Source organism: Cibotium barometz, chromosome 13 (assembly GCF_041138505.1).
Source record: "Cibotium barometz isolate CiBa-2024 chromosome 13, ASM4113850v1, whole genome shotgun sequence".
NCBI classification, from domain to species: Eukaryota; Viridiplantae; Streptophyta; class Polypodiopsida; order Cyatheales; family Cibotiaceae; genus Cibotium; species Cibotium barometz.
In genome coordinates this window covers 43,855,281-43,881,962 of record NC_141058.1, presented here as the reverse complement: position 1 = coordinate 43,881,962, position 26,682 = coordinate 43,855,281, and the positions used below count along the sequence as shown (strand labels likewise).

At 47.6% G+C, this 26,682-nt stretch overlaps 1 protein-coding gene across 1 annotated transcript in view; it reads right to left on the bottom strand.

Moving 5' to 3' along the window:
• Positions 1-8,354: 8,354 nt before the first annotated feature.
• The window catches only part of LOC147632707 (NAD-dependent protein deacylase SRT2-like), a 59,876-nt gene continuing 41,548 nt past the window's right edge, over positions 8,355-26,682 (bottom strand). The window contains exons 6-8 of the mRNA XM_086807039.1: positions 17,484-17,583; positions 8,856-8,914; positions 8,355-8,706 (exon numbers count right to left, since the gene is read on the bottom strand). Coding sequence (XP_086663165.1) covers positions 8,649-8,706; positions 8,856-8,914; positions 17,484-17,583 — 217 coding nt within the window. The 3' untranslated portion in view covers positions 8,355-8,648. The remainder of the gene's footprint in view (positions 8,707-8,855; positions 8,915-17,483; positions 17,584-26,682) is intronic.

Below are 26,682 nucleotides of genomic sequence, written 5' to 3'. Positions count from 1 at the left end.
TAAGCAATTGGGCATATGCTCGAAAGATAACTTCATTACGGAGCATACAGAGTCCTTACATCTGGCTTGCACGTAATGTCGCTCACACACAAGTCAAGGAGCTAAGCATGTGGTTACCATTTCGACGTCCAAAAAGAGTACATAAGTCAATAATAAAAGGTGCAAGGTGACATGTACACAGCCCCAAGAAGATAAATTGCACAATACCATCATTGCGAAATTCCATGTCAGAGAGTCAACATTGTGTGAACATGATTCGTCATTATCCGTGAAAGTTAAGAAAATATTACGCTCCCTCTATACGCATGCACTCACTCTTCCTTTCCATTCATAAAGAGAAGACGAGCATGGAAACCACGAGTGCAATTAATGGGGTAACACGTTAAAAGGAAACAGAGCAGTCTATCTCTTTGTTACAGATAGACACCCTTCATTTTCGTCACAAGCACCAGTTTCACGCATACAAACATACACATGCATGTACATAAAAGAAGATAAGCATGTAAAGCCCATAAGAGGTCATTTAATGGGTCAAATCATTAGACAAAAACAAATATTGTGCTCTCTCTTTCAGAGACATGTATCCTATCTATCGCTCTCTCACAACCATGCAAGATCTTTATCATAAGCCCCTCTCTCTCACTTCCACATATCTTGCCTTCCGATCCCAAGGCTTTTAAATCTTCTTCTTGGTGAGTCGCCTTTTCATGTAGAGAGGTTCTCTATGCAATGCCAAAACGCTAGAAGGACCCAAGGATATGATCATTTACTTATGACTAGTTTTTGTTTATGTAAGAAGTGTTGGACACATTCAAGGACAATTGTTATCATAATAAAGGGTAGACCAAATAAGCTTTGCTTTGTGAAAAAGAAGTACAAGTGTTCAGTAATGTTCACAATAACAAGCTACACATTGCATGCATTTTGATCGTACATAGTTTCGTATTGTTAAAATACGATTCTAAGGACTCCGCATACAAGTTTGCTATGTTAACACATGATTTGAAACATAATTTTATTTTTTTACAAAATTATGAGAAATTAATCTATAAATGTGGGGATATTCATGGAACCATTGTTAGTACATGTAGGTGGTTCGAAAAAATTGACCATACATGCACAATAGAGGGTTTTCACTTTATAGGATATACATGTTCAATATAAGTATTTTGATTAGTCTCAACTATAATTGGCTTATGAAAATTGAAGTCCAAGCATTGCATGCTTATGCGCGCTTGCACATGCACACACTCATACTTACATACACATCATGACACATTTACTAACATTGATTATATTTTTCAATACCATTCTTAATAAATTATGTATTATTTACTTCACACACACACACAAGCACACATGCATGCATTTAGCGCCTCTCTCTCTCTCTCTCTCTCTCACCTTGACACATTCTAAGATTAGTAGAATCATCATATAGGACCTCATTCAGTTGGACACTAGGAGGACATGGCTAGAGCCCTCACAGGAGTTGGGGACGAAGATGGCTTTCTATAGAGACCATCTTCTCCACACCACTGAGGATGGCTTTATACTTAGACCGAGCTACATGGATACCCATCTGTCTCATGGATTGAAGTGTGCCATTGGGCAGATCTGCACCTCTTCACATCAATTAGAGATAGAGACAGGCAAATTTAGAGGCATACCTCCAGGGGACAGGATTTGTTAGATTTGTTGGATAGAGCCAAAGACGGAGAAGCACTACATCTGTTACTGCACAACATATTATGAGATTTAAGGACGCTACCATTGCCTTTTCAGAGAGGGATTTGGACCACTGGCTAGAGTCATGGACTATTGTGATCAGAGATGCTTGGGTTTTTATCTCATGGAGATCCGCAGGCTCAGAGAGTCCATTATCAAGAGCAGACGCCCGATTGGCAAGGAGTCCACACAGAGACAGATTACTGACTTCTTTAGAGGGACTACCCGGGAGGACACACAGCCGATCGCCAAGCAGCAGACACCCTGTGGGACTCTAGTTGAGAGAGCTATCCAGTTGGGCAGATCCAGACGCCCGAGTTTTTGCGGATCCTCACATCGGAGACGATGCCTACACCGGAGGATTCAGAGCATCATTGCGAAGCATCGGGCTCATCCAACTAGGCATGTCACTATGGCAGATATCTAGGCCATCCGGCAGAGACTCATGCTAGAGCTCCTAGGATGATTACCACTCTAGCCATATACTATTGTACTCACTGTAGCCATATACTGTTGTACTCACTGTCACTTTTATACTCCCCCATATTCATGTATTCATGTATCCATGTACTCATGTACCCCATTTTAACTAGTAGCATTAGCTTCCCACTCTCCCTAGTTGTTGCTTCTTCCGGATGCTCACTACTGATGTATTGTAGGGCTAGATACTTACCTTCAGTTCTTTCTTTTCTTTTCCAGACAGTGTATCAGATGTCACATGGTTGTAACTTTGGTCTCATAGGTCACTTTGGCCTTTTGAAGATGTTAATATAACATTTCATTTCATCAATCTCTCTCTCTCTCTCTCTCTCTCTCTCTCGTTGGTAGTTCTGCCTTGCTCGCTGCTAGCGCCACGGGGCGTTGGTGGTTCTGCCTTACTCGCGAAAAGCCGCCTGGTCCATGGTGTGACGTAGTGCAAGCTCTCCGTGCTCGTGCTACGCGCTGGTGGTCCTGCCCGACTCGCGAAAGCCGTCTGGTCCATGACGTGACGTTGCGCAAGCTCTCCCTTCTCGCGCTACGCATTGGTGGTCCTGCCCTGCTCGCGCTACACGCTGGTGGTCCTGCCTTGCTCTCGCAGTGCGCACCCTGGTTATGCTACGCCTGGCGCTGCCCTCATGTCCACGCTGTGCTATGCCTATCCCCACCCGAACTGCCCTGCTTGTGCTGCACACCCCCTGTGCTGCTACGCCTGGAGTTGCTGTGCTTGCATTGTGTTGGCCTGCTTGCGGTGCCACCCAGAAATACTCTCTTTTTGTCTACTGCGATCCCTCTCTGCGATCCCTCTCTTGCTCCGCAGAGTAATCTTGAAGAATGGCTCCGAGTCTCCAAGAGAGGCTCGAGGCCCTCGAGACAGCAATGAAGGCACTAATTAAGGAAAACAAGAAGACATCCGATTCCAACCTCAATGAGGTGGAGAACAAGTTACACCGACACATCATGGCCCTCGAAGTACGGGTCGTGGAACTTGAACAAGAGAACACGGCATTCAAGGAGGAGGTGAGTGCATTGAAAGTGGAACTGGTAGCCATCAAGAACACCGAGAAGGAAGAAGGGGAGATCTATGGCAACACTCTCACAGCCATCAAAGAAGAGATCTCCAAGGAGATCACAAAAGACATGAAGGGGAAACTCGAAGCAAAGCAATCAAGATGGGTTGAAGTGCCGTAAAGAGATGAGGGAGGAGACTCAAAGGAAAGAACACCAAATCATTCACACCACCATTGAAGAGAAGAAGATGAGGCAGGCCCGCCGCCTCAACATTCGAGTCACAGGTGTAACCGAGACACCCGACTCCACTCCCGAGAAAAATGGACAGCTTCTATGCACGAAGCTCGGCTATAGGGAAGAGGAACCTCCCCCCTTCACCAAAGCATGGAGAGTCGGGATAGAATCAATAGGCAAGCGAGCCCTCATCCTACAGTTTGCAGGGGAGACGGAGAGGGCACCTTCATGAGGAAGAGGGTGATTCAACGAGGATTACAGGGAGATCCCATCTATTGAGATGACGACCTTACGAGGATGCAGATAGAACACAGGAAAACATGTATGCCGAGAGTCCTACACACCCGGAAAGAGGGCAAGAGAGCATTCTATCGCGATGGTCGTGTCATCATCGATGGCAAGGCCACCGATTAGCGCGGCAGGTGGCCTATGGAACATTGGCTATGAAGGATCCAGATTCACAGATACACAGAGCAGTTTGGAACTGCAATGGAGCACTTTGGACACATCCTGGGAGGATGGAGGAGGTCATGGAGGGACAGGACATTATACTACTTACAGAGACACACTAGAGCCTAGAGAGGGGACTACACAAAGTAGAGGGTTATCAGTGGGAGTCTACACACAGGGGGACCACATGGCAGAGCACATGGAGAGGATCTGGAGGTATAGCGGTACTCTTCAGGCGAGAGCTACATGGGTGCCTATGGGTGGTAGCACGTGACCAGGAGGCTAGATACATGTGGATCAGACTGCAGCTCTCGGTAGACAAGGTGTTATACACTGCTCTATGCTACTTCTCTCCTAGAGGATTGAGATATGTCATGACAGCAGAGGAGGAGAGTAGAGAGGAGGAGGACACAGGGCCATTAGGAGAGTCACCATATGCAACCCTTTTAGATGAGATCATACACTACTCCAACGTAGGGGAAGTCCTTATGGGGAACTTCAATGCACAGAAACAGAGCCGACAGTGCGACATTTATGATTTCGAGCACCCCGAGGTGATGCACACACTAGAGGTGGAGGACACGGGAGCTTGCAAGGTGTCAAAGGACATGGGGCCGGATAACACCAGATATGGTCATCACCTACTTGAGTTGGGAGCCCGACACCATCTTGTTATTTATAAGGAGATGAGACAGTGGCAGGATTCAAGAGCACTAACATGCTTTCCACGGTCAGGGGGAGGTAGCATAGTGGACTACATCATGGGGTTCATGGAGACCACACAAGCAGTGACATCTTTCACCATCCCCCCTGTCCTATCGGTGCGGATCACACGTACCTCTTGGCGAGCTCCACACTAGCACCCACACAGCCCACACAGGCATCGCATACCACTTTCTACTTCACCCATGACCTGGCAGACATATATGATCATCATGTATATGACGGGCTACTCCAGATGGATCCCCTGTCACCCCTAGACACACTCACCATTCAGATGTCATCTCTACTACATACGGCCACCACCCACAACTTCCCCCACCATACCCACATTGCACACAGATAGATCTGGGAATATACCCCAGAATCGGTGGTATGATGAGTAGTGCAGAGAGCTATACAGACACCTCCGTGCCCAGAGAGCAATGGGGACCTTTACACAGAGACATGCGAGCCAACAGATACGGACCCTCACACGCTGTAAAAGGCATGCATATGATGCGGCACAATATTGGGATATGTACCACCTCACATGAGCAGATATACAACCACTGCATGGCGCAGGATGAGAGAGCCTCACCCTCGTACCCCAATTGAGGATCCACACACATGGCACACATATGCAAAGAGCCTCTACCATATCCCTCAGCAACTGCCCATACCACAGCCACAAGAGCCCTGCCGTACCACCACCTCTACTTTCTTTATCGCCCCGATGGTAGAGAGAGCTATCTGCCGGTTACAGAGCATGGGAGATCGGTTGACCACACAGGTATACAGAGTGAGCATCTTATTTATGCAGCTGACACACTGGCACCCTTTGTTGCTCACCTCTTTAATAGGGCACTAGTGGAGGGCCTACCAGCTAAATGGACTAGGAGGGCCTACCAGCTGAATGGACTATGCACACCATCATGCCTCTCCACAAAGCGGGAGACATGCTAGATCCCAACAACTACGAGACTATCATGATTGGTCATACATTGGCCAAACTTTATGGTGCAGTGCTCGAGGCAGAGTTGAGCTCATATGCAGAGAAGGAGGGACTGCGAGCACCAGGGCTGTGGCTAGATTCCGAGGAGCTTCTTTCTCCACTATTGACCATATATTCACTTTGAGATGTTTGATTGATCAGGCTAGGGCACGGGAGAGGAGATTATACTGTTGCTTTGTGGATTTCCTCAAAGCATTTGACACGATGCCACAAGAGAGACTCTTCCAGCGCCTCCAATCATTGGGAATCCCATTAGAGATGGCCTGGGGCATCTATGCTTTATATGAGAAGGTCATCGAGCGCATACAATACCCCGAGGGGCTATTTGATGTTATTGCTAGCATCATAGGTGTGAAGCAAGGATGCCCACTCTCTCCTACACTATTTGGGCATTACATTGATGAGGTGGCTGACTTCATTGTTCACGGTGGTGGGGACGGGGTAGACATCTCAAGTACCACAGTCCACATTATGCTATATGCAGATGATATCATTTTGGTCTTTGAGTCACAGATGGGACTACAACATCATCTCCATGCACTCGATGACTTCTGCACACAGAGGGGACTTACAATGAACCTTGGAAAAACCAAGGTCATGATTTTCCACACCTCAGGGCCGGTTAGACGACATGCCATCTTTACACTAGCAGGAGGACAGGTAGAGGTGGTAGACTCATATGTGTACTTGGGGATTACATTCGTGACTCCGCCAAGAATATTTACCATGGCACAGGCAGCCAGGGATAGACTCACACGAGGGTATGCAGCTCTGGCCATGCTAGAGAGACAATGTCACCAGGCACACTTCCAGGAACCTTGCACGAAGGGGTGGTTGTTTGACACACTAGTTACCCCTGCTTTGATGTATGCTGCAGTAGTATGGGCACCTGGGCTCGCCACCTCCACATGGTCTCAAATAGAGAGGCCTCAGATTCTCATGCTCTCACGTAGCAAACCCTCCATCCCACATGACATTGTCCGAGCGGAGTTTGCTGCACCTCCTATGCTAGTAGAGGGTGTCTTCCAGATGATCTGCTTCATACAGAGGATCAGAGATATCATGATATGCCATCAGATTGACTCTCACATAGAGCTTTTGAGGTGTCCAGGCAGCTCACAGGGAGTGGAGATAGGAGATCATGGTATTCACAGATGATATAGTGGCTCACTCATCATGGTCTCCACATAGATCACCTGCCACCTTTCCAGTATGATATACATGCACCACACATCCAGCTCTCACAGTGAGAGGAACAGAGTCCTTCGACAAGATTTATGGCAACGATACACCCATGAGACTTGGATTACACCCAGTCAACCTCTACCGCCAAAGATGCTATACTACAGAGATCACTTTATGCGTATCTCAACAGATGGATTCATTTAGTGACCTGGATATATGGATGTGTACATGCCTCACAGTGCCCAAGTGGCGATTGGCCAACTCAAAGTGTCATCACACCAGCTTGAGATTGAGGCAGGTACGTAGCATGGATCCCCAGAGCAGAGAGGATATGACTATGCCAAGAGGAGGTTGAGAGTGAGGAGCATTATGTATGCAGATGCAGAGCATATAGTGTCATTAGAGAGAGATACACCATCTTCAGTGGACATCCCTCACTCTGCCAGATCATGGAGTTCGCAGATCAGCGTAGATTTGGCGTAGATTTGGCCAGTTTTTACCAGAAACACAACGCCACAGAGAGACACTGCTACAGACTCATACCATAGGGAGAGGTGGGTGACAACTCCAGCTCACTGATTTCTTCCAGAGATCTATCCCAGTGCCTACCATGACACAAGAGGGGGTTACACTTCAGCGCGCTGTGGACCTTCGAGTCAGATGGAGAGCGAGAGCACCAGGCTACCAGACTCCCTTAGTACATCAAAGGGAGAACAGAGAGATACGGGCTCGACATCAGCACCATATCCAGGAACAGATAGCTCACTTACACTCACACTCGAAGATCATGCTCCGAGGTTACACCCCCATTATGGTACTGGTTAGAGCTAGACAGATCTGCATTGCATTCTTGTATACCCTACGCATATGGATTGCATACTGAGCCTCTAGCAGTAGTGCTCCATCCATCACACCCCCCCACTAGCTCAACACTTCCATATTTTATTTCATTTTCATTGTCCTTTTTTTTTCTGGACATCCAAAGGACATTGACAATTGTACATTGATTTGTCTCATAGATCGAGTTTGGCCTCTAGTAGGCGTTAATACAGCTTTCTTTCTTTCTTCTCTTTCTCTCTCTCTATTATTCCTTTTCCACTTTTTTTCAATGTAAGTATCTTATTTATCATCCAATTTATGTTCCAATCTAGTATGTATTTTTTTGGCAATCATTCTCTAATCTATAAGGAGTGAGGCCACTTTAGTCACGTAGTTGACATATTAGGATACCTGAGATGGATGCATTTCCCTAAAATCTTCTTTCAATCAAAAAGTTTGACAAACTAAGTGTGACATGTCGGTTTAACAAAGAAAAACTTTGCTAAGGATGTTCAAAAATGGTGCTGGGATATTCACGATGCAAGTCTCATGCCTAACATTTACATATTTATATTTGTAAGAAAGGAAAGATTACAATGTTAAGGATTTGGCTTAAGATAATACGGCATGCAACTTTCAAGTTTTTGCAATGTAGAAAGCCTGCATAATTTGATTTTTGGATAAGCACACCCCAACCATACACCACCTCAACATGATGGACACTTGAAACAAGTAGTAGTTTTTCTTTAGAATAATGAATAAATTGGCCACACTATCATTAAAAAAAACCTCATATAAAAAATTAAGGACTTGCCATCATAATGTGAGCTCCATGTAAGTAATCTTAACCAAAGCTTATTCCAAAATGCAAGGGGGTTGAATTGCAATAGAGAATCTCGGGTTGAAACCCTCAATTTAATTTTTATCAGTTGTAGGAGAAGATGAGCTATAAGACAGCTCAAACCAACTTCATTGACATTTGCATGTAGTCGGGACTGACTCCAATGTTTTGTTGATTTTTTTGAATAAGGCCTCATGCATATCCAAAGCAACTAATTTTTCTGTTTGTCACTTTTGCTCCACTTATTGATCTAAGAATACATGCACAAATATAAGAGTTAAAAATGCTTAAATTCCTGCATTATGCACACTTGATGTGGCTAAGAGTTAACAAAGCATATATAATACAAAGGTTCAACAGAATACAACAGGTAATGATCAGGGCAAAACTTTGGTGTACTTGAATCCATTGCTGCATGAGGCACCCCTAGAGATCCAGTCCAAGACCCTTGACAAGATCTGTGCCACAAAAGAAGTGTGAAGGTAGCCATTTTTATGGCTTAATCTAAGAGGGGAAAACTAAAAAAGGTACACTCAACTATTTCCTTGCATACACTGTGAAATTGTTTAAATTCAGATAAGTGTTGGGCAGCCACGCAAATCCCTTTACATACAAGTGACTTATCATAATGTGAAAGACACGATTACACAAAGACGATGTGCTGAAGTGACGTGAACCTGCGCTGCTGCCCCCGCCTGCCCTCTGTTGCTTCCGCCTGCTTCTTTGCTGCTCCCGCCTGCCTCTGCTGCCTTCACCTGCCCAACTGCTGCCTTCGCAACCCCCCTTCACCTGCCCAACTTCTGCCCTTCGCTACCCTTTCAGTCCCCGCCTGTCCTTCAGCTGCCCCCGCTAGCCCCTCTGCTGCCCCCCGCCTGCCTTCGCCTGCCCCTTTTGCTGCCCCCGCCAGCCCCCCTTTTGCTGCCCCGCCTGCCCTTCAGCTGCCCCCGTCAGCCCCTCTGCTGCCCCCTGCCTGCCCCCTTTTGCTGCCCCGCCTCCCCCTTTGCTGCCTGCCCCCTGCCTTCTTCAGTCCCCCCTCTGCTGCCCCCGCCTGCCCCTTTGCCCTTGCTTCCCCAGCTGCTCCCCACCTTTGCCCCCCTTCCTCTGCTCTCCCGTTTTCCCAGCAGCTATTTTATCTGGATGATTCAAGTAAGCCGCCCACTTTTCTTGATTGGTCTTATGGCTTTTTCTGCCGCAGCCAATCTCTCATCACCCCCACTGGCCGGGAGAATCGTCAATTTTTCACAAGACGAGCTCACCTCTCTTCAGCACGACATTGACCTTGAGGTCCAAACTACCCTTGTTGCGAGAGTTTATGGTTCCCACCCCTCTCGTTCACAGGCCCGTGAATGGCTTCTAGCAACTCTCCCTTCGGAGCTGATTGTGCACTTTCAGGATACTCGTTTACTTGGTCAAGGCTTCTTCCAGGTGGACTTTCATTCTAGCAGCCCCTTTCCTCTTGGTCCTAGGAAGATTTTCTTCTTTCAGTACCAGGTGGGCTTTGATCCAGTGGTGGAGGATCAACGCCTTACCCCGGTCTCACTACAGTTCCCTACTCTTCCTCGGTCCTATTGGAAGCTTTTAGCTTCCATAGGGGCATCCTTTGGCCAAGTTCTAGAGGTACCAATCCTCCCGAGCTCTCCCGCCTGAGCTTCCGCAGACGTTCCCGCCACTCTTGATGGTGTACCCCCAGTCCTTGTGCTTGTTCCTGATCCATCGATTACTGATGATCATGTTATGCTTCAGAGACCTGACGGATCTCATTTCCGCCAAAGGATGGAGATAGCAGGCAAACCTGACCAGTGTCGGATTTATCGTCGACAGGGTCACAATGCTAGAGATTGTCCCAGATCGAGGGGCCACGCTAGGAGGCTGCCCATCAGAAGCCTTCTGCAGATGCCGAGACTCCAGCTGCTCCTTTGCCACAACAGACCACATAGCATTGGGTTGTGGTTAGGGATGGCAGGCACCCTTGGACCCCCGTACTTGCCCCTTCACCCACACCCCCTATGGAGCACCCTAACCCCTATGCAAGCTCTTGCCTCACAGGATGTTGATCCTTTTTTGGAGGATGAGGCCTTGCAGGCACATGATCTTAATCCCTCACAGGAGGATGCTGCATTACAGTTACAGGATGATTTCACCCTTGAGGATGATGTTGCTCATTCGCATTGTCATGGTACCTCTCCAGTTCTGAGGACTAGCCCTGGCTTTTCCCTGGAGTGGGAGAGAGAGGTAAGGTTTACACCGTCAGATTTTCCCTCCCTTACCTATGCGAGACGTACTTCCGCCTCTAAAGGGAGTCCTTCGTCGACCACGAGATCTGGTCGTTCCTACTCTGAGTCTTTATGAGGATTGTCTCTTGCAACATTCAGGGTCTTGGGGGTTTTTTTCCACGTCGATGGAAACAAATTGTAAAAACCCAGCTTCATTGTGCAGTCACAGGTGGACCTATGGATATATTGCTCTTGCAAGAACATAAACTGGATGCTAGTCAGTGTGGGAGATCAGGCAAGCTTCTCTCGGGACACACCTTTTGGTCACCGGTTGTTGGTACCAAGGGTGGTGTTTGTATCTCTGTTTTAGCTTTGATCTTGCCTTGCATCATTGGACATGGTGTCATTTTGCCTGTGAGGGCGCAGTGGATTCTTCTTATGTAGGGTACTACACGCATTGGTAAGAAGGATCTTGCCTTGCATCATTGGACATGGTGTCATTTTGCCTATGAGAGCGCAGTGGATCCTTCTTATGTAGGGTACTACACGCATTGGTATTCTCAACCTCTATGCTCCTAACCATAGAGGTGAGAGGATTGCCTTTTGGAAATCTCTCACTACATTGATGCCTCTTGCCGACCATTGGATTATTGGTGGGGATCTTGAATTTTATGCGTTTCTTCAAGCAATGGGACAAGCTGAAAGGGCTGCATTATTTCCGAAATGAGTCTCTAGATAGGTGTAGCAGGGTTGGTTGCCTGGTACACACTGTGGTGGCTCTCCTTTGGACAATATGTCCGGAGTCCTCCTCTATGCTCACAACGTATCACATAAGCTCACAACGCGACACACGAGACCCTACATAGCAAACACAACACAAAGAGACAAGACGAGACTGCGGAAGGAACATAACGCTTGCACTAATCAGAGAACACTTTATACAGGTCCCTCATTGTCCTTCACTGTGCTGTGCTCACTCAACAGAGGTCCAAGTGAAGAGGACGACACTGCTCAAAGACTGATGACACAGGTACAAGTGGTATGAGGGAAGAGCATAAGGATGTCCTTCAAGGTGAGAGGATGGCGCCGATGATAAGGATATCCTCTAAGGTGGGATGAGGGCCATATATGCTTGAGGTCGAGACGGTGGCATTTGCTATCCTTAGTGGATGCCTTGGGTGGCAGTGTAGCCTTTGGTATCTCTGTGTTAAATTTGCAGCAATGTGATAAGCTATGGTGGATCAAATGCAAGAATCAACATAATTAGCATGTGATTAAGATGAGATTAGTGAACAATTAGCATGTGATTAAGATGAGATTAGTGAACAATTAATCTAATACGATAATGTAGGCATGGGTACTCAAAACCAGCAATTTCTCATTAGGCCAATGTCTCAATTTATAGGTTGTACATCCACAAGATGCCAAGCATCTAATCCCACTGATTTCTCCTTGATTTGTGTCACCTCCCCTACATTTGGGGGCACCTTTTCCTAGAATCTTTCCACACCCCTATATTCACTCATGCTACCCTTGATTCTCTCATCAGTAGATATCTCTCACCTTTGCACTGCTACCCACTCAATTACAGACTCCCTTTTACAGTCTCTTGCTAAGGACTTGTTCCCGCACACACCCATTCACTTGCATATTTCAACACTCTGGAGATGTAGTGGAGTGTCAGTCAGTGCCGTTGGAGCCTTCAATTTACCTCCTTGCGTGGTGGTGCGTCTCCACTTGATGATCCATGCTTGGCGCCTCTGTTGACTCACCAGTCACGCTTTGTAGTGGACAGTCCACATTGGTGGAATCGAGGTTGCATCTTGGGTGGACAGTTCAGGTGTGTGGGCACCCTTGGTGGCTAATTGCATTGTCTAACTGCATGTGGAAAGACAAGCACATAACCATTTTCATCCACAACATCGCATACACGATGAATTCCCAATGTAGAAAGATTGTAGGCCTTCCTTGGTTGACACAAGGCAAGCGGTGAATCAAACACCTTACTCCAATGAATACTCTGTAAGAGTAGCGAGTTTCCTTGATTTGGAGGCCTGCCTGCATTGCAAGTGACATAGTATAAATTGCCAATCTCAAATGAGAGCAGTCGAATATGGAGAGCCTAGAATACGACCACGAAAATGCCCAAAGTTTATATCATCATAATCAATTATGCATCTGTTTGCATGTTAGAGCATAGAACTCCTAGCATGCGTGCCCATGGCTTGACTTGCTCTATAAATGCAGGTAGAAGAGTGGCTTCACTTGCCAGCATATGATAATGAATGTTAAGGACATTGAGCCCGTCATGCATTTTGGGCGAACAGATAAGGTCTTGCCTTAACAAACGTAAAGCTTTTCTATCTGCCTTGGTTTTCCACAGGCATTCCATTGCTTTAAACATGATTTGTTTGCTCGACCAAGGTAAGAGAGGAAGATAGAACTGGACATACTACGATTATCGATTGTACTATACGCAATCGCACATGTAAAGGCCATGTAGATAATTTCCAATATTTGATTTTAGAGTGCAATTTTGCCATCAGCCATTGAGTTTCATCTTCAAAGACAATTCCCAACCAATGGGATAACCAAGATGCCTAAGTATGTCTTTAGGCAGAATGATCTGACCCGGCCACAAAAGTTGATGCCAATCATAATCTTTCAAAGGAAGCAACTTTGATTTTTGAAAATTTACATATAATCCTGCAACCAAACCATAGAGGGACAATGCTTTCACGAGAGTTTTAACATCCACCTCTATATTCTTGGGAAAAAAGGAGTCATCAGCATATGCCTCTGCCACAAATTATGTACCATCAGCCATAAAAAGACCATGCAGCTGTCCATCTCGTGTCAGTCTGTCCATGTAAAGGAGCATTCGTAATGGCATACAAAAGTGCACTAAGTGGACAACCTTGGCGAACAAATTTCCCAAGATACCACGAGGCTGAAAGTTCTCCACCCAAAATGCACTTATAAGCCAAAAGATGACATTTTTAATTTTAGGCCCAAATCCCATTCTGTCCATAACTTGAGCTACAAACTCCCATTGTACAGTGTCAAAAGCCTTAGCTATGTCCACCTGCGTAATAAGAACATCCTGATCCGTATACTTGGCATATTCAATGCCAATATACACATTTGCTATATTGTCAGTGATTTGTCTTCAAGGGACAAATCCATATTGCGCAGGATGCAAACCTGCATGTAAGACACCTTTTATTCTATTAACAAGCATCTTCGTAACCAACTTATATATGACTGGCATTAGAGAGATAGGACGCCAATTTGATATGGTTTCACAAAGCTGTTTTTTGGGTAGTAATTTCAGCAAGCCTTCAATCCATGAGGATGGCACATTCCAACAGTGATTCACCATAAGCAAAACTGGCAATCTCAAAATATCCCAGAATGCTTGAAAGAACTCCACTGTCAAACCATCCCAGCCTCGAGACTTTGATTTACCCAAGCCTTTTAAAGCATCATCCAGTTCTACATCCATGAAGGGCTCATCCATATTGTCACCCTCTTGACATGTAATGATAGGCACAACCTGATGTAAGAAAAGTTCTCGAGCATCAAGAGCCTCTCTTCAAAGTGGGAGAGGGGCAGCGAAAGTGCGAGAAAATTAATCATGGAAGCCTCTGCAAGTTGTGTTTTTGTTTATGTCCAAGTACCATTTGTTCTTTTGACTCTTGTAATGCACTATTTTTGCCTGGAAGCATGGAGACCTTCCTTGCACACACTTTTTTTTAGTAATTCTTATATTAGCGGTGGGAAACCTCGTTGCGAGGTGAAAACCCACAAAACCCACAAACAAAACATCATGATACAACTGAGGTCCCTATATAGGGCCCATGACACTGACTGCCTAGAAACAATCAAAGAAGGCCATGTATTGCTGGTCGTCTATTTGTTGCAAGTTTCGACAGCCCTGTAGAGACTGTCTCAACAAGCGTTGGAAGTAGGTGTATTGATCCATAGGAATGTGTCCAAAATGCCACATTGGTGCATGGATCCCTGTCTACTGGGAAGTGATTTTCGGGCACTTTACAGGGAAAATTCCAGGCTGCCCCTTCAGCTCTAGGTTACTCATGGACTGGAAATCGCTATCAGAGAAACTAGAATGGCATGGAAGATCACCAGATGTTGGAAACACCATGCACCTGGAAAGCATACATTGGAGTAGGCTGTTTCATGGTCCGTTATGCCTTCTTGAACCACGGAAAGATTTCTTCCTATCACAAAAGGAGTGTATGTTTCGTGGTGGATGTGGTCAATGATGAAGGATATGTTATCTCCTTCCCAGAAGCAAGCCGGAGGTATGGGTTAGGCATGCAGTATAGGCCTCTATGGCATCCCTGCACACACACACACACATATGCAAGTACTTGCTTTGAAGTGTACAATGCTCCATCTTGAAAACATAGCTTTTCAAGGTTCCCCACCTATAAACCATGAAACACAAAATCTTAGAGTAGTGCCATGGTCTTAATCTTTGGATCTACAATGGCATGTCCTGCCTGATAAAGCAGAAAAATCAAGGTGCCCTACCCTACCTAGGCCCTACATTTCTTGTAGATGCCAAGACATGACCAGCATCTTCCCTGCTAGCAAGTGCAAACACTGGCCCCTTTCCTCCTGTGCAACGCCCATCCTCCCCTGTAGCATGCAAGACCCCAGCACCCCTCCCCTCACCCATGCACATGTTGCCTGCCCCTTATGGCCTTCTCGCGCTGTTCTCTCACCCACCCCCAAAAAAAGCCTGTGTAGCCTCATCCCCAGGTCTGTTCTGTCGCTTTACCCTGTTCCACAACACTCAATGGATCTTCACCAAGGGGCTTCTCCGCAAGTTTGACACCTCCTTCAAGATCACATTTGTAGCGAGCCTTCTTCAAGCTTGGGCCACCTGAAACCAGTGCTTGTTATGAGCTGGGATCTGAACTAGCTCAGACTCTCAAATCTTGGCTCCATTTCTCACAACTACCATCACAGTTCTAGTCAAGCGCCTCACCAGACTTCAGGTGCGTGAAATGCTCTCCTCCCTCTTTCCAGTCTGGGTGGCAATCTTTTCCCACCATAACATCCTCCTCTTGGTCTTCGGCCTCCACAAAGGCCTCTCCCCTTCGCCTTTGTGGACGGCGAGTTGAGTCACCTTCAGTCTACAAAGACCCCCTCCGAGGAGTCTGTGGGCAGGAGTGGCAAATGACCCATCCACTCGATGCTGCAAACGATCCCACCTCAGGGCTCTTGTTGTCGGATAACCACCCTTGGCCCGACTATAATGGAGCCCTGGAGAGAGGCACTGGAAACTCCACACCCAAGTTTTCCCTTTTTCTCTTCCTTAGCCCACCTTGGACAAAGGATCAAGCTACATGGGGCGGGGGGGCGCACCTGCCACTGCCCGGCATTGGAGAGTCCATGGTATCTCTTCCAACATCCTCTCCCGTCTTTTGGAAGAGGTTTTGGAACAGCTTCCATCTGTGGAAGTTTTCTATTTTATTTTGGCTGGTTGCCTACAGAAGGTTTACCTAGCGTCAATAGTTAGCTCCCCCGCCAGATGTGGCGCCCCCAGGAGTGCAAACACCATTACCTTTGGGATTTCCTGAAAACACATGTTTGGTGGCAGATTCTTTGCATTTTTACGATGGACGAAGTGGTGGTTTGCTTTCTTACTTGAGAAACCATTGCCGATGCTTCTCTACAAGGAGGATGACACGGACCACACACTATGACTATCGAACCCAGGTCACTGCCCCCCATTATTCCACTAACATCCACACATCAGCGGTGGGAGTTTGTAAATAACATAGCACCCTAGCATCTGGCGAGTATGCTACAGCATAAGACTATGGAGCGCAGGGAAATCTCCCTCCCTGGTGGACACTGTCCACTTCATTTAGGTGAAATCATCCACACCCTCCGGGTCCAGTGAGCATCTACAAGGTGATTCAAAGATAATCCAACAGCATCAAGCAGTCTTCCTCACCACATTTGCAGCAGGGAATCCTTTCTATTGAAGCAATGATGGTACTGTATAGCACTACACGCCCTAGCATGGCTCTTCCCCCCAGCTTCAAGGATGTAGTCTCTCTCTGAGAGTGGCCAGCCATAGAGCAAGCTCAACTTTGTACATTCTACCTCTTTTGAGGGTTGTTATCTGCTTCTGAGCAGATGTTTTACCACTTTTTATTCATGGAAGATTTTTTTCCTTGGAGGAAAAAATAAAAGAAAACTCCCATGACTTTGCCATCATGATCCACAGGGATGGCCCAGAGTTGCACACTTCAGGTTATTCCTTGGTCACATGTCACACCATCCCTTGGGAGACTTGATATCACCTGGCAGATTATTGCCAGCATCACTGCCTGGAACATTTGGAGGGCTAGATATACCGAGGCGATCGAGGGCACCCACATGTATGACACTCGATCCATTTGTACCATTTGGGGAGATGATTCATACCGTTATGGCCACCTGGGCGTGTATACAAGGACCTTCTAAATCAGTGCAAGAAAAGCACATTTTCTTCGTGAGGGAGTGGGATCATGGGTATCTTCTCTTCGACTCCCACTCGACTCTCTTGGCATCACTGCACCCCTGATTGGCTGCGATTACCTTACATTCCATGATTTTGTATTGATTCTTTCATACTTAATAAAAGTCTCTTGCGTGCAAAAAAAAAGCATACAGACAATTGTTATTACATGGCCTTTAGAAAGAAAAATTAATTCTTTGCAAAAAGGAGTGATCAAACACAAAGTTCAACACTTAAGCTAATTCAATAATGACATAACCTTGATTGAAATACCTCTCCACTGCGACATTCGATCTTTAAAGAAGCCAAATCATCAGCTCTTGTGGATCCGATATTAATTATCGCCAAGGGTATCCCCTTTTCATGTGCTGTTCTGTAGTGCATTAGAAGAAAACATCAATTGAGCGGATCTCTTTGAATTTACAGCTCTCTCTCTCTCTCATCGGGTGTGGGTAAATAAACAAAAATGGGCTAACCCTTCTGCCGCCCAAATGTGGCAGAAGTGGTAACGTTCATGGAGTTTATATTCAACACGTCCTGTGTTCGAATCTCACTTCCCATTGGATAGATCGTTTCAGTCTCCTGGGATTGTTCCTACAATGTTAAAAGCTTCTCTCATTGTGTGTGTGGGTAAATAAACAAAAATGGGCTAACCCTTTTGCCACCCAAAAGTAGCAGAAGTGGTTAGTTCATGGAGTTGATATTCAACACGTCCTGTGTTCGAATCTCACTTCCCGTCAGATAGATCGTTTCGGTCTCTTGGGATTGTTCCTTCGACATTAAAAGCTTCTCTCTCTCTCTCTCGTGGTACTGTGCCAAACTCTATGGTGCAGTGCTGGAGCAAGAGCTTAGCTTATATGCTGAGCGAGCAGGTTTACGCTCATCAGGGTAGGCAGGCTTCAAGAGAGCTTTCTCTACCACTGACCATGTATTCACTTTGAGATGTATGATTGATCAGGCTAGAGTGAGGAAGAGAAAGCTCTATTGCTGCTTTGTGGATTTCCGCAAGGCATTTGACACAGTACCACGAGAGAGGCTATTTCAGCGCCTGTAGTCTCTTGACATACCAGCAGATATGACATGGGGCATCTATGCATTATATGAGCAGGTTTTTGGGCGAGTCAGATGTCCAGGAGGTATGTCCGAGATTATTGCTAGCACCATTGGTGTGAAGCAAGGATGCCCACTTTCCCCCACGCTATTTGGGTTATACATTGATGAGGTGGCTGACTTCATTACACGGGGAGGCGGAGATGGAGTTGATTTAGCAGGTACCTCAGTACATATTATGCTCTATGCTGATGATATTGTATTAGTGTCTGAGTCTCCAGGTGGTCTACAGCAGCATCTACATGCACTCGATGATTTCTGCACACAGAGGGGTCTTACTGTGAACCTTGGGAAAACCAAGGTTATGGTCTTTCATACATCGAAACAGGGCAGGAGTCAGCTGACATTCACTCTCGCAGGACGCCAGGTGGAGGTGGTGACATCATACGTGTACCTAGGGGTTACCTTCTCTGCAGCAGCCACACGCTTCACCATGGGTTCAGCAGCCAGAGCTAGATTGACATGGGGATATGCAGCATTGGCTATGCTAGAGAGACAGTGCCACTAGGTGCATTTTCAGGAGCCTCGGACGAAGGGATGGCTATTTGACACATTAGTCACACCGGCATTGATGTATGGAGCAGCGGTATGGGCGCCTGGCCTTGCTACCCATTGGTGGACACAGATAGAGAGACCACAGGCCCTCATGATGGCACGCATGATACGCAGCAAACCGTCAGTACCTCATGACATTATCCGAGCAAAGTTTGCTGCGCCTCCTATGATGGTAGAGGCCATATTTCAGACTATATGCCTGCTAGACAGATTCAGAGAGATGCCACAGGACAGATTGTCATACAGAGCTTTTGAGGCATCTAGACAGCTGGCTGAGGCAGGAGACAGAGGATCATGGTATGCACAGGTCACACATTGGTTCTCACAGCATGGCCTAGACATGGATCATCTACCACCATTCTAGTATGACAGGGATGCACCACATATCCGTCTCTCTCATAGTGAGAGGAACAAAGTATTGAGACAGGATCTATGGCAGCTCTATACACGAGAGACATGGATATCGCCTACACAGCCTCTTCCACCGAAGATGCTATACTACAGAGATCACTTCATGAGTATCACTGATGATGGATTTATAGAGAGGCCTAGATACATGGAGGGCTTTTTACCACACGGCTCCCGAGTGGCTATTGGTCAGCTTAGAGTTACATCACACCAGGGAGCTGTGGACACCCCCTTCACTGATGTATACCATCGCCTACACAGCCTCTTCCACCGAAGATGCTATACTACAGAGATCACTTCATGAGTATCACTGATGATGGATTTATAGAGAGGCCTAGATACATGGAGGGCTTTTTACCACACGGCTCCCGAGTGGCTATTGGTCAGCTTAGAGTTACATCACACCAGGGAGCTGTGGACACCCCCTTCATTGATGTATACCATCTTATACCCCCAGTATGGTACAGGATGGAGCTAGCTAGGCTGCATATCATGATTGTATACTCCATGCGTATAGCTTTACATTCTCCTAGTAGTAGAGCTCCATGCCCTTCACCACTCATTGTACTTATTGCACACCCAGATTCAGCTTTTTAGTTCAGTACTTTTTCATTTTGTTGGGATGACAGAGGATACCCCATACAGGTACTCCGATTTGTCTCATAGGCCGAGTTCGGTCTTTTGGAAGACGTTAATAAAATCTTTCTTTCTTTCTTTCTTTTCTCTCTCTCTCTCTCTCTCTCTCTCTCTCTGTCTCTCTCTCTCTCTCTTTGTGGATCCAAGATTAACTTGTAGCCAACAATATCACCTTTCCAGGTGCTATTCTGCACTGCATTACAAGAAAACAAGAAAACATTATTTGACGTGGAGCTGTTAGAATCTATCACGTTGGTCTCATAGGCCCATTGGGCTTTAGTAGACGCTTAATCTCTCTCTCTCTCTCTCTCTCTCTCTCTCTCTCTCTCTCTCTCTCTCTAAACAATCTAAACTCCCGTTTTCTCTAGCTCTCTCATAAAAACACCAAGTGGATTATCTGATTAGATCTTCTCAGCCTGTACATCCATTGCACATGGATCACACCTTCAAAGCTCTCACCGAAGATGCACACCAACCCGATTACCCAGTTAGATCCTCTTAGCCTCTACACCCATTGCACATAGATCACACCTTCGAAGCTCTCATTGAAGATGCACTTCTATAGAGATCACTTCCTCAGGCTCACTGGGGATCGATTTATCCAACAACCGGGCTACCTGAGTGTTCACACGTCCCATCCCATACCATGCGGATTGGGATTGGCCAGATACGGGCTTCATCCCACCGCTCACAGTGGAGATAGGAAGAGGTGAGCACGTCTTCAAAGCCAAGGAGCTCATATAGAGACACACACATGAAAGGATTTGCGGATTATGCCACATAGAGGTTGAGACAGAGGTCCAGACTCCCCCGGGCACCGATGAGGAGCGCCTGAGGCAGCCATTGATCTGGAACCCCTTGATTCGTCTCCCCAGTGGCCATATGGTTGGCTCGCGGTCTCACGTGTCGTGGGGCCCGTTGAGCTCCGGCCCAGCCCAGTCCCTAGACGACTGGATATGTTTTCAGCAGCTGCCTCCAGAGGCTCAGGAGAGGAGACTCAGTGGGATGAGGGGCAGAGAGTTGATGAGACAGGATATTGAGGCGGCCATCCCCCGGGAGTGGAGGACCCCAGTACAGGACCCTTCACCTCCACAGTGGATGGGTGTCTTTACTCGGCATGAGATCCTCCTAGCGGTCTGCGGCACAGCGGAGAGAGTCGCCCCACTCACTTTCGAGGTGGGAGAGGGTGGCCAGCTTCAGAGGTCACGACTAGATTTGGATGGGTTCCAGGGTTGTATCCTTCAGAGGGTTCGGGTGGTCGGCTTTCATCAGAGACAGTGGTATGTAGACCCCTCACCGGCCTCGATAGGGGAGGATTGTTCTTGGAGACGCTGGGCTTGGGACAGCAAGCCTCTTGTTCGCCTTCAGTGGGACCCAGGGGAGTGGTTTTGGCGAGATCCCTACTCGGCCCCTACCAGCCCTGCCATTCCCTTTTTTCAGTACACAGCGAGGCTGGGGCGGCGGATTCAGAGACACAGGATAGAGAGCACCCCGGCAGCGGCCGAGCATTGGCGGCGACAAGGGCTCTCCCCTGCCTTTCTTAGGGACTTCTGGCAGCGCCTTTGGGCCAGCTTCCGTCCCCGGAAGGTGACACTTTTTCTCTGGCTCACAGCGCATAGAGGATTGGCTGTGGGGGCTTGGCTTGCTTTTGGTAGACACCCAGCGTCCTGCCCTCGGTGCGATCATGCACAGGAGTCACAGCGGCACTGCTTATGGGATTGCCCACAGGCACAGCAGGTCTGGCAGCGCGCTCTCAGGATGGTTTTTGCAGGTTCTCCAGGGGAGATGTTGGTGACATGGGGTGCGGTAGCTTGGGCCACGGATAGCGGCCCTGCACTTGGATATGAGGACGCTCCTGGCAGTGTGACCATCCAGGTCTCTGACAGGGCGATGGCGGTGGTTCCGACGCCAGACTTCTCCTCGGCAGCCTCTCAGGAGGGGGTCGGGCAGAGATGGGAGTTGATCAGCAGCATGACGGCCTGGCACATATGGAGAGCCCGATGCAGGGAGGCCATTGACCACCAGACGACTCCACCGGCGGAGGTCATACAGGCCCTCTGGGTGGACATCATCCACACCTTGAGAGGACACTGGGGGAAACTCCAGGGAGACTCGGATCGCATGAGAGGGCGCCGCAAGGCTTTCCTCCGCACTTGGTAGCCTGGCCCTTTCCTCACCGCGAGGGACGAGGATGTCATTTGGCACTATCGGCCGCCAGTTTGGCTTTTCTCACCTCCTTCATGTATTACTAGGTAGCCCCCCCCAGAGAGCGGCCAGCCACGGGGGGGAGCTCAGGTGTTCATTGTGTTTTATCCCTCCTTGCGAGGTGAGCTTTGTAGCCATATGGCGTTTTCTCATTAACTAATAGAAGGATCTTTTTTCCGGGAAAAAAAAAAAAAAAAAAAAGAGGTTGAGACAGAGGAGCATTAAATGTGTCGCTGCCCAGTCTACTATGAGATCTGTGGGAGGTTTCACTATCTGTTCCATGAGGGGTATGGCCCACTCTCCAAGATCATTGACTTCTGGACCAGCGTTGCCTAGCGCTCTTCTTGCTCGAGCTCTGCAGACGCAGGGACACTTCCTTGAGAGAGCTTCAGCCCGACCACCCGATCCCTCCCTCGCGAGTCATCCATCACCACCTTCTTCTGAACCCAAGAGGACGCCGCCCATACAGCGGATCCCATGGACCCACCTCGGCTGAGAAGAGTTACCTCAGAGCATTCCAGCATGCCCCCAACCCGAAGATGCACACCAACCCGATTACCCAGTTAGATCCTCTTAGCCTCTACACCCATTGCACATAGATCACACCTTCGAAGCTCTCATTGAAGATGCACTTCTATAGAGATCACTTCCTCAAGCTCACTGGGGATCGATTTATCCAACAACCGGGCTACGTGAGTGTTCACACGTCCCATCCCATACCATGCGGATTGGGATTGGCTAGATACGGGCTTCATCCCACCGCTCACAGTGGAGATAGGAAGAGGTGAGCATGTCTTCAAAGCCAAGGACCTCATATAGAGACCCACACACGAAAGGATTTGTGGATTATGCCACATAGAGGTTGAGACAGAGGAGCATTAAATGTGTCGCTGCCCAGTCTATTATGAGATCTGTGGGGGGTTTCACTATCTGTTCCATGAGGGGTATGGCCCACTCTCCAAGATCATTGACTTCTGGACCAACGTTGCCTAGCGTTCTTCTTGCTCGAGCTCTGCAGACACAGGGACACTTCCTTGAGAGAGCTTCAGCCCGACCACCCGATCCCTCCCTCGCGAGTCATCCATCACCACCTTCTTCTGAACCCAAGAGGAGGACGCCCATACAGCGGATCCCATGGACCCACCTCGGCTGAGAAGAGTTACCTCAGAGCATTCCAACATGCCCCCAACCCGAAGATGCACACCAACCCGATTACCCAATTAGATCCTCTTAGCCTCTACACCCATTGCACATAGATCACACCTTCGAAGCTCTCATTGAAGATGCACTTCTATAGAGATCACTTCCTCAGGCTCACTGGGGATCGATTTATCCAACAACCGGGCTACCCGAGTGTTCACACGTCCCATCCCATACCATGCGGATTGGGATTGGCCAGATACGGGCTTCATCCCACCGCTCACAGTGGAGATAGGAAGAGGTGAGCGCGTCTTCAAAGCCAAGGAGCTCATATAGAGACCCACACACGAAAGGATTTGCGGATTATGCCACATAGAGGTTGAGACAGAGGAGCATTACATGTGTCACTGCCCAGTCTACTATGAGATCTATGGGAGGTTTCACTATCTGTTCCATGAGGGGTATGGCCCACTCTCCAAGATCATTGACTTCTGGACCAGCGTTGCCTAGCGCTCTTCTTGCTCGAGCTCTGCAGACGCAAGGACACTTCCTTGAGAGAGCTTCAGCCCGACCACCCGATCCCTCCCTCGCGAGTCATCCATCACCACCTTCTTCTGAACCCAAGAGGAGGACGCCCATACAGCGGATCCCATGGACCCATCTCAGCTGAGAAGAGTTACCTCAGAGCATTCCAGCATCCCCCCCCCCCTCTGACGTCAGCCATGATCCCCTCATCAGCTCTAGATCTAGGACATGCTCTATCGCCATTGAGCTACCTTTCCACGTGATGTAGCTGAGAGAGACGTCTCGGCGATTTTCATCAGTCCCATGCTTGATATTTTGGAGTGCTGCTATACCATCTATTGGGGGACTGATGCTCCTCTCATGTTTCATGTTCCTCATATTCCATGATGAGTTTCCCATGGACGATTTTGTATCACTCCACGGAGATGGTTATCATTTGTTTCTATTTTATTTTTCTCCATGATGAGATATGCCATGGAGATTATTGTATCACTTTGGTCTCATAGGCCCATTGGATCTTTAGTAGATGCTCTCTCTCTCTCTCTCTCTCTCTCTCTCTCTCTCTCTCTCTCTCTCTCTTCAATTTTCCATGATTCAATATTCTCATGGATTCATTGTACTTCTTTTTGGTCTCATAGACCCATTCGGTCTTTTGGAGACGTTAATATGACTCTCTCTCTCTCTCTCTCTCTCTCTCTCTCTCTCTCTCTCTCTCTCTCAGAGGGCTTTCCCCCCACTTCGTCATCACACACTACTACACCTATCCATAAGGCAGAGACCCCATGGATCCTAATAACTACAAAACCATCATGATCGACCATATCTTGGCCAACCTCTAGGATCTATACTTGAGCCTGATCTCATCACATTGGTAGAGAGAGAGGGATAAATGGCACCAGGGCAGGCAAGATTCAAGTGGACCTTCTCCACGTCGGATTAGATATTTACGCTTTGGGCTATCATCTAGCAAGGTTGATGGCCGCCGACTTGCTACTTTGTGGACTTCCACAAAGCTTTTGATACAATGCCTTGGGCCCGTCTTCTACAGTGCTTACAGCATCTTGGGGTCCCATTTGACATCATTGCCTTATATGAGTCAGTTATTGGCAGCGTGTGATGCCCGGGAGGACTCTTTGAGGAGGTCTCTAGCACCATTGGAGTGAAACAAGGATGCCCACTATCTCCGACCCTCTTTGGACTTTACATAGATGAGATCAAAGACTTCATTGACACAGCCGGAGGCAGAGGAGCTTCTTGAGGAGGTATTCTTGTTTCAATCCTTTTATATGTTGATGATATTGTACTCATAGTAGATTCTGAGGAGGGGCTACAGAAGCACATGGATGCTTTACAAGGTTTTTGCACACAGAGGGGGCTCTCAGTCAACCTTGGGAAAACCAAGGTTATGGCCTTCCATACCTCCTACCTAGTTGCAGACCGTACAGAGATCACCTACATGGGTGGCAGGGTTGAGGTGGTGCACTCATATGTTTATCGTAGAGCTACCTTCACTAGTCCACGCTTCTCTATGAGACCGGATAGACTCACTAGAGGATATGCAACTCCAGCCCTATTGGAGAGGCAGTGTTTGTAGGCGCATTTTTCAGGAGCCGAAGATGAAGGGTTGGCTTTTTCACACCCTAGTCACCCTGGCAGTTATGTATGTAGCTCCCTTCTACACACTAGATTTATTCCCGGGAGATTGGTAATGCATAGAGCGTCCTCAGATCACGATGTTTCACGGATGCTACACAACAAACCATCTGTCCCCCACCAAATCATCTAGGCAGATTTTTCTGTGGCCTGGAGGGGATGGATCCACTTCAACTCCCATGACTTGCACTTTAGTCATCACTTCAGATAGCAACCAGAGGAGAGCATTCATCCTAGTATGGAACAATACTCACTTGGTTCTAGGCACATGGTCTACACATGGACCGGCTCCCTCCATTTCAGTATGATCTAGATTCCCCATACATTAAACTATTTATATGATATGGCGACATGAATCGGGCGTGGATCACACCGAAGGCCAATTACCTACCAAGATGCAGTACTATAGAGATCATTTCCTGAGATTCACAGCACCTGGTTTCATATAGAGACTAGGTTATCTCGATGTCTTCGTGTCACATGCTATGGGGATAGCCATTGGCCAGCTTAGGGTATCATCACATAGATTGAGGACAGAGACTGACAAAGCTGAGCGGATACCCAGAGAGGACATAACATGTAGACTGGGGGTTGACTCAGAGGAGCTCTATGTTTGCTAGTGCCCAACCTACTATCAGATCAGAGGGATATTTCACTGTCCATTCAGAGAGGGCTTTGGACCCTTATCTTGGATCATGGAGCACCCAAATCAAAGGTGCCTTGGACTCTTCCTTCTGGAGCTTAACTGACACAGAGAGTCACTACTTAGAGATCCTTGCACCCAACACTCCTCTCAGCTTACCATCACCAGTTTTTTCCAGCCTAGAGGGGTGGATAGGGGGGCACCAGAGCCCACCACAGTGGATATGGGAGCCTATACCACCGTGCCCCTTCACAGAAGGTCCATGGGAGTCACATCAGATCAGGCATGCACACTCCAGAGAGCTAGACGCCCTTGTCCCATCAGACCCCCCAACTCATCAGCTCTAGATTCAAAGATCTTGCACCGCCATCGAGCAGCCTCATCTCACAGCAGACTATCAACATTGCTAGCCTTCTTGTATCACCCATGATGGACCTCCTGGATAGGGCCTTGCCCAGCATACAGGGTTAACTGACTGTTTTACATCATTTTGGTCTCATAGACCCTTTGGGGGTCTTTTGGAGATGTTAATATAACGTTCTTTCTTTCTTTCGTTCTCTCTCTCTGGCAGCCATTGACAACATGTGCCACCCCACC